The following is a 12,860-nucleotide window of genomic DNA, read 5'->3' as shown; positions in this document are numbered from 1 at the left end:
AGAATTTCTAAATTTTCCTACCAAACATGTGAAACTCACTGACCTGAAATTATTTGTTTGGCTCCTTTTAAAAACAAGGGCATCAGTGACAATTGTCAGTCCTCTGGCACACATGCACACAACAGAGTCCTGAATTAAAACTGTTAGGTTGCCTGCAGTTTCCTCCATCAACTTTGTTGGGACCCTAGAATGTAGTTAATCAAACCCGGTTATTTTGCATTCTTTTAGCTGAAATAAAAACAGAAAGTGCTAGAAAAGCTTAGTAGGTTTGGCTGTATCTACTCCAAAGAAAAGTCACATTCAATTCAATAAATTAATTCTGTTTCTCTCTTAATTATCCTGCCAGATTAACTGAGTTTTTTCAAGCACTTTCTATTTTTGTTTAAGATTCCAACCATTTGCAGTACTTTCCTTTTACTTCCTTTAGCTTAACCAAATTACTTAAATTCATCTTTTAAGTATAATGTGTCTCATTCTAAACTGACAGTTGGAACAACCATCTTCAGCTGTGTTATCAATGGAATTTATCGTAAGGTCAGAAGTGGGGATGTTTGACAATTACTGTGTAATATTTCACACCATTCGTGACTCATCAGATACTGAAGCAGATCATTTCCAAATACATTAAGACCAGTGCAATATGCAGGCTTGGGCTGACAAGTGGCAAGAAATGTTCACAGCACATAAGGGCCAGACAACAACAATCTCCAACAAGAGAGAATCTAAGCATCGCCCTTGACATTCAATGGTATTAGCATTGCTGAATCCTCATTGACAATACCACTGATCGGAAGCTGAACTGGCCTAGCCATACTGTGGTGATACAAAAGTCAAAGTACTGCAGCTGGTGCAAATCTGAAACAAAAAAAAGCAGGAATTGCTGGAGAAACTCAGTGTGTCTAGCAGCATCTGTGGAGAGAAAGTAGAGGAGAACAGTTTGAGTTTAGTGATCCTTCTTGATAACAGACGGTAGGGGAGACAGTAAATGATAGGTGGAAATAGAGTATCGTGAGAAAGAACAGCAGTTGGGCAGACAAGGGAATGGACAATGGTGAGCCAAGTAGAAAGAAAAGCTGCTAATGGAGGTCATTAGTGGGTGGAATTGGTTTGGCTATGATGAAAGCAGCCCATTGATGACAAGGCCTGAGGTGTGGGACCAGCTTAAGAATGGATGCTCAGACCCTAAAATTGGTGAACTTGACATTGAGTCCTGAAGGTTCAGGGTCCCCAAACAGAAGAGAAGATACTGTTCTTTCAGCTTGTGCTGAGCTTTGCTGGAGTCGGCGCTGTTGGTCAGAGAACATAGTGGTGTGTCAAAGTAGCAGGCAAGTGGAAGCTCAGGGTCATTTTTGCTAACAGAATGCAGGTGTTGTGTAAAACGATTGCCCAGTCTGCATTTCATTTCCCCTGTAAAAGGAGCAGAGGAGGAGTGGATAAGGACTCCCAGAGGGGACTGGTCCTGTGGAACACTAACAAGGGAGGAGAGGGAAGTGTGCGTCTGGTGGTAGATTTGATTGAAGGTTGCAGAAACGGTGGCTTATAATACTTTGGATGTGGATGCTGGTGTGGTAAGTGAGGAGGGGTATCCTACTGGTGCTGTTGGAAGGATGAAAAAGGCTGAAGGGCAGAAATGTAGGCTGAGGACAGTGGACAGGCCAATGTTTTTGTCTTGGGCCAGTTGCAGTGCTCCAGCGAGGCTCAGTGAAAGCTGGAAGAACAAGAATTTCATTTTTCCACTTGGGGACCCCTGCAGCCTTCAGGACTCTATATCAAATGCAATGGTTTGACAGCCTGAGCACCTTCTTCCATGTCCTTTATCCATCCTGGGCCTTGTCATCACATGGATTGCTTTCATCACAACCAACACATTTTCATCCACTAATGGTCCACATTAGCTGCTTTTCTTCCTCCCTGAATTTCCATTGTCCATTCCCTTATCTGTCCAACCGCTGTTCTCTCTCTCTCTAGACTCCATTTTCACCTATTCTTAACTCCTTCCCCTCCCTGCTTTCTTTTGCATCTACATCACCTTTTCCTAGCTACCATCAGTTCTGAAGTAGAGTCACTTGACCTGAAACATTAACTCTGCTCTCTCTCTCTAAAGATGTTGCCAGGCCTGCTAAGTTTCTCCAGCAATGTTTTTGTTAAAGAACTTTGGCTGCTGGAAATCAGAAACAAGCAAAACAGAAGTTGCTGGTGAAACTCATGGTGCAGCAGTTTCTGTGGAGGGAAAACAGAGTTAATGATGAATCCTGTGACCCTTGCCCAGAACTGGAAGCAGGGAGGTAAAGGTGGAATTTAAGCCGTTTGCAGTTGATGCAGGTGTGGGTAAGTAGGTGGTGAGAGAACCCATAAACAGAAAGCAAAGGTAGGCAGACAAAGGGATTATTAATTGTTGGCTAGGGAACAACAAAGCTAGACAGTTGGTAATGGGTGGGCTGTGAAGACTCGAGGATCATGTGGCTGTACTGAACACAACCCATTTCATAACATGGCCAGGGCTAGTGGGGGAGGTAACATACAAGGGAGAGGGTGTGTGTGCTCTAAAATAGTTAAACTTGGTGTTCATTGCTGAAAGCTGCAAGGTCCCTTAGTGGAAGATAAGGTTTTGTCCTCCAGCTTGCATTGAGTTTTGCTGGAGAAATGTGGCTACATGAGCATCCCAGAGGCTAGAATTCTGAGAAGAGAAAGTCACTTCCTACCTTCATTTCCCTCACCACTAACATATTGTCATCATTCTATACCATCTATAAGATGCACTGCAGTCAATTACCAAAGCTCCTCTGGCAGCATCCTCTAAATCTGTAACCCTGACTTAAAAGGACAAGAATGTCATATGCATGGGAATACCACAACCTATAAGCTCCCTTCCAAGTCACACACCACATTGACTTGGAACTACGACAGCATCCTTTCACTATTACTGGGTCAAAAGCTAGGATTTTCCTTCCTAACATCATTGTGTCTCCAAAGGCTGCAGCAGTTCAAGAAGGCACTCACCACCACCTTTTCCAGATTAATTAAGGATGAAAAATAAATGATGGCCTAATGAGCAACACCCACATCTCATGAATGGATTAAAAAAAAACTTTGATTTTTTTTCCTCTAGTAACTTCTAGTAAAGACCAGAAGATTTACCATATTATCGATCATCTTTCATAAACTGACGAGCCTCCTCTCTTAGCACTCCAATCCCATTTGAACAATTCTCTTTCTCTTCTATTGTGTCAGTATTCCAGTTGCTATTGCTGCTTTTGAAATTGTTTTCCCACATACATAACACTTTGCTTTCTTTGTTCAACTCCTAATGTGTTTTTTTACTTTTATTCTCCTTTATGTTATTCAATGCCACTCAGTTCTCAAAGGTGTTTCTCTACGGTTCCCACATTCGAGCACTTGGTCCACAGACCTGATTGCTATGATGTTTCATGTACTTATCCATGCACTTTTTAAAGGGTATGAGGTTTTCCAGCTCAACTACTCTGCAAGGCAGTGCATTCCAGATTCCCACAATCTTCTGGGTGAAGAAAGGTTTCCTCAAATCCTCTCTAAATCTCCTGCCTACCACCTTTGAACCTGTGCCCCCTTGTTACTGACCCTTTAGCTAAAGGGGACTAAAGAACTGCTTTCCACCTACTCTGTCCATGCCCCTCAATCCTATAAATACATCTTTCTCAGGTTTGCCCCTCAACCTTCTCTGCTGTAAAGAAAACAGCTGTATAGATTCAGCCTATCTTCATAGCTAAAACACTCCATGCAAGATACCAATCTAGTGAATCTCGTCTGTATCCTTTCCAGTGCAATCACATCCTTCCTATAGTGTAGTGGCCAGAACTACACACAATACTTCACCTGTGGCCTAACCAAAGTTCTGTACAGCTCCAATATAACCTTCTGCACTTATAATCTATGACTCAAATGATAAAGACATGTCTCCTTTTTGCATTATTAACTACCATATTAACAGGTACTGCTACATTCAAGTATCCCAAGATTCAATTGAAGAAAGTGGCTAAGTTGGACAAGGCAAGTTAGACATTGAGTACCTAACATTGATCAAATTGAAATACTCAATAAAAAAAAAGCAACACCTTTAGAGAAAGAAATCGTTGACTCACTAAATCACAAAACAGTTGCCTGATTTTTGAATATGTACATATTCATCCTTGGGATGCAGTCATTGCCATCAAGGACAGCATTTATTGTCTATTCTTAATTGTCCTTAAGAAAGCAATAATGAACCACCTTCTTGAACTGCTCCAATTTATGTGGTAGGGACTTAACATTACTGCTTTTATGCTTTCATTGACAATGATGGGATTGTAAAAACGCCCAGAAGAAAGTTATTTAGCATCGAAGTGTAAATGCAGTTTAAATTGTTAAAACAGTTATGAGTGCATCTTTCTTTACAAGACAAAGTCAAAGTTGGTACAATTCCATCATCCAGTCCGTTTTGTGTTATGAAACCAGCTGATGGCATCACCGGATAAGTCAGATCTCAGGCTGAACCCTGGCTTGATAGATCACATTTTGTTTTCTCTTTGGTTTTAACAAGGTGCTCTTTAACTGAAACACAAACCCCTAATAGAGTTATACAGTCATACAGCATGGAAACAGATCCTTAGGTCCAAGTAGTTCACGCCCGACCTCTGTTCCCAAACTAAACGTGTCCTACCTGCCTATGTTTGGGCACATGTCCCTCCAAACCTTTTCTATTCATGTACTTTTCCAAATGTCTTTTAAACATTGTAACTGTACCTGTATCTACCATTCCTCTGGCAGTTCATTCAACAGACTAATCACTCTCATGTCTTTTTAAAAGTCTTTCGCCTCTTATCTTAAAAAAAGCTCCCTAGTTTTGAATACACCCATCTTAGGGAAAAGATCTTGGCTATTCACCTTGTCTATGCCCCTCATGATTTTATACACCCCTATACGGTCACCCCTCAAACTCCTACACTTAAGTGAAAAACATCCCAGCCTGTTTTTATAACTCAAACCCCCTCCATTCCCAGCAACATCCTGATAAATCTTTTCTGAAATCTGTCCAGTTTAATAATATCCTTCTGATAGCAGGGCAACCCGAACAGGCCTCACCAACATCCTGTATGACCTCAACGTGATTTCCCAATGCATATACTCAAAGTCTGAGTAATGAAGGCAGGCATGCTCAACATCTTCGTAACTACCTTGACTGTGATACCAATTATGTACCTGGACCCCTAGGTTTCTCTGTTCTCCAACCAGGGCCCTCGCATTAGCTGCGTAAGTCCTCTTGTTTTGTGTTTTACCAAAATACAATAACTCATATTTATCCAATTAAACTGCATATGCCACTCCTCAGCCCATTTACCCAATTGATCAAAATCTCTTTGTAATCTTAGATCACCTTTCTCACTGTCCACTGTACCACCAATTTTAGTGTTATCACGAACTTACCAACCATGCCTCATATATTCTAATTCGAATCATTTATATAAATGACAAAAAGAAGTGGACATGGTACCAGAGATAGTAGGAACTGCCGTTGCTGGAGAATCTGAGATAACACGGTGTAAAGCTGGATGAACACAGCAGGCGAAGCAGCAGCAGAGGAACAGGAAAGTTTGACGTTTCGGGTCGGGACCCTTCTTCATCTTCAGAAAGGTCCCGAATCAAAACGTCAAACTTTCCTGCTTGGCGTGCTGTGTTCATCCAGCTTCACTCTATGGACATTGTACCAGTCGCTTTAGAACACCACAGGTCATAGGCCTCCAGTCTGAAAGGCAACTCTCTACCATCGTCCTCTGTTTCCTATCGTAAAGCTAATTTTGTAACCAATTGGCAAGGTCATCCTAAATCCCAGGTGATCAAACTTTACTAATTAGTCTATCATGCAGAACCAAGCCATCGTCAAAGTCTTTTAGTAAAATCCAAGTAAACAATGTCTACTGTTCTGCTCTCAATCTTTCTGGCTACTTCCTCAAAAAAAAAATCACTCACATTTGAGAGCCATTTTTCCCTTGCACAAAACCTGGTTGACTCTCCCTAATCATTTCTTACCTCTCCAAATGCATAGAAATCCTACCTTCAACAACTTACTCACCACCAAAGTCAGACCACAGATCTAAGGTTCCCCGTCTTCTCCTTACAGTCTCTCTTAAATAAAGGCACTACATTAGACACCTTCCAGTCCTCTGGCAACTCACTCATGCTTATTAATGTTGCAGATATGGGTTTAATAATAAAACAGAAGCTTATAACACAAACAAAATGAAGATAAAATACAATATTGAAACTATTTACACTTTATACAAATTTAAGGATTTCAAAGCACGTGGTAAAATACAAATCTCATTAACCTCAAAAATCTTCCTTTACAGTGCTCAAATATCACAGAGAATTCCCTTCTCTTTCAAATCTGAAGGCTTAATTAAATGGTGCCTTAAATTCCCATCTTGAGAATCTATTGCCTCTTCCTGGAGCTTAGACTTTCTCAGCCTCAATAATCTCTTCATTATAACGAAGCACTTCTGGTCTGGAATTTTTCAGCAGAACTGCTTATACTGATGTAGCTTCTTTATTAATAGTCCTAAAATAACCTCCCTTTTTCAGGAGCAACAGTTCTGCCCATCCAACTTCAACTAAGCTTGAAAATAAACTGCCCCAATTAAAAGTAAAAAGCTTCTTTCCAAGCTATGGGTGATTCTCCTCAGTCTAAATATGTCCCCCGCCCCACAAGAGTCTTCTATCTGAAGGCTACATCATTGGTTTTGTTCATTATTAATTCTCCCAATGAAAACAAAATCCAATCTCCAGGAAGTCTCCAATTCTGTCTTTTAAAATCAGCAGAACTGCAAAAATACTCACAACTTGAACTCCAGACACACAAACCCAACATACTCGTTTAAAATTCAAAAAATTAATGTAAATGATATTAAATATTGATAGATTACACAGTTTAAATCACAATTGCAAAAATACCCTTTTGTTGTTGCATGTTGAAGATGTTGCAAAATTTGTGAGAATATTCCTATGATCACCTTTTTTTGGCAGATTCGAGCAATTTGTTTTTGAATGTATTACTTTAGCTTCATAAAACTAGGAATTGGAGGAAATCTTACTATTGTTTATGACTTTTCCTCATTATTTATAGAATGTGGATGTTGCTAGTTAGGTCTGCATTTATTACCCTCCCTTAGTTGCCCTGGAGAAGGTTACAGTGAGCTGTCCTCTTGAAGTGCTGCATCTTATGGGGTGTTGGGATCATTGGGGCACCCACAGCACTGTTACAGGAAGTGAGCTCCAGATTTTGACCCAGCAGGAGTGAAGGAATGGCAATGTAGTTCCATGATACTATAGCATATGGCTTGTTTAGGAACTTGTAATTGGCCACGTTTCCTTATATCTGCTACCCTTCTTCTAGATGGTACAGGTTCTGAGTTTGGAAGGTGCTGTCAGAGGAGCCTTGATGAGTTACTGCAGTGCATCTTAAACATACATTGCTGCCACTGGTGACAAAGGGAATAAATGTTGAATGTAGTGGAAGGGAAGTGCTGAACAAGTCAGCTGCTTTATCCTGACGATGGCAAGCTTCTTCCATGTTGTTGTACCCAGGCAAGTGGAAACTATGCCATCATGTTCCTGACTCAAGCCTTTTTATTACATTATTTATAGAAGACAGAGAAAATCAGGTAGGTTTGGGCCATGCCTGAAAGGGCACACAAAGATGTCTCACAGAATCATAGAGTATTACATTATGGAAAGAGGCTTTGCAGCCATCACGTTCACATTTGTCATCAACATCTACGTACTTGAAACCCATTTCTCAGCGCTTGGCCCATAGCCTAGAATGATATCACTAAGTGTTTAGCAAAATATTTCTTAATCATTGTAATGGCTGATCCTGAATTGTGGAATAAAATTGCATTTCTACAATTTAACAAAGAAAAAGTAGCTTTTAAAATAAAAATCTAAGAATAATTAAAATTTGAAGACAGGCGAATTCACATGTGTAGAAGTATATTTTTAATTTAAAATAATTTGGCAGTAATTAAGAATTATCACGTTGTTCAAGATTCAGCTAATTTTAATGTGCGAGCCCAAAGCTCTCCAGGCACATTTTGTGGGTAACTAGTGTTAAATAAGTACTGCAAATGTCACAGCTTTCCACATGTTTCAATTCTGAGTTTATCAGTAGGGAAACAGTATAGCAAATATATGGAGCAGTTACATAAATCAGATGATGACTTCCTGACTTTGCTTTTGTGTGTGAAGGCCACAAATCCTGTTTACACTTACTTAGTGAGCACTTACTTATTATTACCACAAATCCAGGCCATGGCATTAATTCATGTATTCGTAGTACACAATATTGTTATGTGCAAAAACAACTAAACCTCTTCAGCCTACACAAAGCAAATTAAATTGCATTGTGATAGCTCTAAAATTAAGGCTTTTCTGAAGAAGGGTCCCAACCCGAAATGTCAACTTTCCTGCTCCTCTGATGCTGCCTGGCCTGCTGTCTTCCTCCAGCTTCACATGGTGTTGTCTCTGACTCCAGCATCTGCAGTTCTTGCTACCTCTACATTCTTACATGTCTGCTTGCTGCACCATTATATATTAGCATAGCGAGGAAGAAAAATACTGTCTCTTCCTGGGTTTACTCCTCAAATGCAACTTCAATTCCTTCTCTGTTCCCTGTGCTGAATTCTCTGACATTTAAACCAAGCCACTTGGATTGCCTGTAAACGTATCGCTTCAAAACAACACAATTTTTTTTAAAACAGTTATGTTTTACTGTGAGAAACATGCTCTTAAAATCAGGAATAATGACATTGTTTTGACACAATTTGGTTGACTGTTAGAATAATATTGTTGTTTGAAACTTTTCAAAGAGCAGGACAAGTATAGGAGACAAAATCTGCAAATCATAAACTTGATGACTATTTTCAGTTCAAGAATTTTAAGTTTTTATTTATTTTAATTTATAATTTGAAGCTATGTCAGCTTTAAGGGTAATAGAAAAACAAAATGTGATACGAGTGAAAGCATCATGGGACTTGCCAGTTTAGAAGGAGCATTATGTGCCAAATATATCTTTGGAAAATAAATGGCCTGAGCAAAATTAGACAGCTACTTTAGGGGTTAACACAAGTACAGTATTTACATGAACAACTGAGTGTAGTTGCATAACACGGCTTAAGTTTAGATAGTTGAGCAGGTTACTAAGGGCACAGAGTATGCTGGCAGAGAACGCTGAAAATCAGAACATGGGAAATCAAGAGACAGGTCAGTACGTAGATTGTAGAACAGGAAAGAAACAGTAACTGTTTTGCCAAGGAGTATAGCTCACAGCATCTTGTTACTGAGCAGAAATGTTGTGAAACAAGCTTAAAAGTTAGTGGACTTTGGTAACCTGACTTGTCCAGCTTGAACTTTGGACACCAGATGTGAACCTTTGGCATTTAAAAGTTTCATTAAACAAGCTGATATGGATAATGTGAATGCTTAGTGTTTCTATGTTTATTATGATTGATACATGAACGTAAGGCAGAACCAATTTCATTGTAAATAAAATATTGAAATTATAGACATGAGAATCACAGATCTATTAATTAACAAGATGAACCAGAGGGGCCACATCCAACACTGAATTTAAAATTAAGTAATGCAAAATCCCTGTTGGTGCAGGATTATTAAAATTGAATGAATGTATTTCATTGAGGGCTATTCAGAAACAATTCCTGAGTGCTATTTGGTAGACTTGATTTCAAATGCGATACCTTATTGAAGTACCTTCAGTCATCCCAGTTCAATTCATTCTATTTCTTTTTAGTGATTTGATGAAATTACCTCTGTTAAACACACTAGTGAAAACAAATTGCAAAAATAAGTTGTATTAGACCAGAGTTTTAACTTTACCCACCTGATGCATTTTTAAGGTATCCATTTGCATCTGCAGTTGTGTACATGATGTATGGCCCAGGCTGATTCACCCCAAATGGCTACCGGAAGAAAAATAAATCAAATGAGTCTACACAAATTACACACACAGCTTAGCAAATAAGCTTTAAAAAAGTGAAATCTGAGCAATTAATTAAATTTCTTCATATTAAGAGGAAGTGCTTAATCCCATTGAGCTATGTTACATGCCTGTATCGTCGACAACTTGAAACTTCTTTTTCCAATTTTCCTTAAAAAATGTAACATGCTCTGATGATCCTCTGTCTAAAGAAATATTTCCAGAACTTTTCCTCACTCAATAACTCCAAATAAATTTTGCATTCAGAGGAAATATACAAGGCCTTTGGGAGACCACATCTGAAATACTGTGTGCAGTTTTGGTCTCCTGTTTTTGAAAAGTTGTTCTGGCTATGGTAGGAGTGCAACAAACATTTAACAGACTGACTTTTCGGATGGCAGAACTGATGTATTCAGAGAGAATGGATCAGTTAGGGCTGTATTCACTGGAGTTGAGAAGAATGAAATGAGTCTCATAGAAACCTGTAAGATTCTAACAGGGCTAGAAAAGGTAAATACAGGAAAGATGTTCTTGGTGACTGGGGAGTCATTTTAAAAAACACAAGATATAGCAGCAGGAGAGAACCAGTTAACACATTCAACCTGTTCAATATTCAATAATGTCCACTTTCCCACATATCTTTTGTTACCCTAAGAGATCAAAAATCTCTCATTGAGCCTTGAATATACTCAACAGTGCAGCATGCACAACCCTCAAAAATTTACAGCCTGCTGAGTGAAAGAATTTCGCCTAACTTCAGGCCTAAATGAATGACCTCATATCCTGAGACTATGTTTGATTTCTCTTCAAGTGGAAACAAGAACTCTGTACTACCCTGTCAAGCCTTTTCAGAATCATGTACATTTCAAGGAAATCTCAAGTCCAGAATCTCTTATCATAGGACAACTCTTATTTCATCACAGGAAGCAATCTAGTTGATGCTGTACTGTCTCCATTGTATGTGTATTATTCCATAAATATGAAACTGCAGAATATTCTATGAATAGTCCCACCAAAGCCTTTAACCAGCATTGCTCCTTTATTCTTATACTTCCAAATTTCTTGCAGTAACAGCCAAAATGTCACTTTGATTCCTAATTGCTTGTTGTGGCTACATGTTAGCCTTTTATGTTCCTTGTACAAGTACACTCAAGTTTCTGAATATTAACATTTAAAAGTTTCAAGCCCTTTAAATAAAACATTCTTGTTTTCCTTTCATACTATCACAGTGAGTAATCTTATCCTTGATCTACACCTTGCTGCCTATTCCATTCATCTTTTACTATCTCTTTGCAGCCTTTTTGCATCCTCCTTATTCACACACAGTTATGTATCAGCAGCAAATGTGGATGTGTTACTCTCAGTTTGTTTGTTTAGGTCATAGATAGAGATTCAAAATAACTGAAGCTGCAGCACTGATGCTTGTGACACACTGCTAATTATAGCCCATCAACTTGAAAATTATCTATTTATCCCAGCTCTTTGTTAATAATTCCTTTATTAACGCTACTATATTACCTCAAATCCATACATTCAGCATTAGGCTTTTTGTAGCACCCTGTCAAATGTCTTTTCGAAACATAAGATTATTACGTCGAACGGATCCTTTTATCTAACCCAGAGCTACGTCCTCCACAAGTTCTAATAAAATTGTCAAACAATTTCCTTTTTAATAAAACCATGTTGGACTTTCTAATTATTCCATGATTTTCCATAAGTTTTCCATAGTTATGACCAAATAAATAGATCCCAGCATTTTCCTTATGACTGAAGTCAAACTAATTGGCCTGGAGTACACTTTTTTCTTTCATTCTTTCATTGAATAGTAATATTTCACTTGCTAACTTTCAACTGCTGGGACATTTCTAGAATCTAGGAAATTTTGGAAAATCTTGGAGATTTGACAGATTTTAATCCTTCAAATTTCTTCACTTATTTTCTCTATTAATTAGTGTAAGTTCCTCATTCTCGTTGGGCACAACTGGATACACTCTATTTTGAATATAATTGTTGCTTTACTTTGTGAAGACAAACAAACTATTTGTGCAATATCTTTTGTTCACAATGCCATTTCTTCATTCCTCATAATAAATGATCCTGTTTCTATCTCCATTATTTATGTGAGCTACATTCATTTTTAAATACTAATAAATATTTTTGATCATTTGTTATTATTGTTACCTATGTACCACCCAGCTGCTAGTATGACTGGGCGAGAGAGAATCCAGAATAAAATCTAGCCTGACAGATCATTTCTGAAAAAAAAATGTAATTAACATGATCAACCACTGAAAGCCACATGACGCAGAAATTTATTACAACAAAAGAAAACAAGAAGTCGAAGCTATTTTAAAATACACAACAAAGTTTCACCTGCTTTTCTGACATTACCTGTTAAAGGGTTTAAACCCAAAGAAACTACTCCTCTATGCCAAATCTTTAAGTTTGACAAAAACTGATTCTATCCAGTTTTGCTTCCTCATGGTGAATTTTTCTTACATGTATCCTAGCAACACTTGACAGCTTAGAATTTCTCAACTTTTGATGATGTGCAAATGTCTAACCAAACACTTCTCATTTGGAAATTGCACAAACTAAATCTTACAACTGAAGTAATGGTATTTTTCCAGATTTTGTTGGAAAGGCAAGAAAGACCAGCTTATATTATCAGAACAATGGCATAGCTGGCTTTTTTGGTTCATTGGCTGATTTTTATTCCCTTTTCCAGACATCCCGGAAATAGGCCCTTTGGCCTTCCATGTGTATGCCAACCAACAAACACCAAATTAAATTTCTGAAGGAGGGTCTAGGCCCCAAACATCAGCCTTCCTGCTCCTCTGATGTTGCTAGGCCTGTG

General features: G+C 38.5%; 1 protein-coding gene across 2 annotated transcripts in view; it reads right to left on the bottom strand.

Moving 5' to 3' along the window:
* The window catches only part of itfg1 (integrin alpha FG-GAP repeat containing 1), a 257,780-nt gene that overhangs the window by 22,351 nt on the left and 222,569 nt on the right, over nt 1-12,860 (bottom strand). For both annotated transcript variants that reach the window (XM_059651685.1, XM_059651684.1), the window contains exon 13: nt 9,908-9,986. In XM_059651685.1, the coding sequence (XP_059507668.1) occupies nt 9,908-9,986 (79 nt within the window). The remainder of the gene's footprint in view (nt 1-9,907; nt 9,987-12,860) is intronic.

The sequence above is a fragment of the Stegostoma tigrinum genome, chromosome 16 (assembly GCF_030684315.1).
Source record: "Stegostoma tigrinum isolate sSteTig4 chromosome 16, sSteTig4.hap1, whole genome shotgun sequence".
Classification (NCBI taxonomy): domain Eukaryota; kingdom Metazoa; phylum Chordata; class Chondrichthyes; order Orectolobiformes; family Stegostomatidae; genus Stegostoma; species Stegostoma tigrinum.
This window is presented reverse-complemented; position numbering and strand designations above follow the sequence as displayed.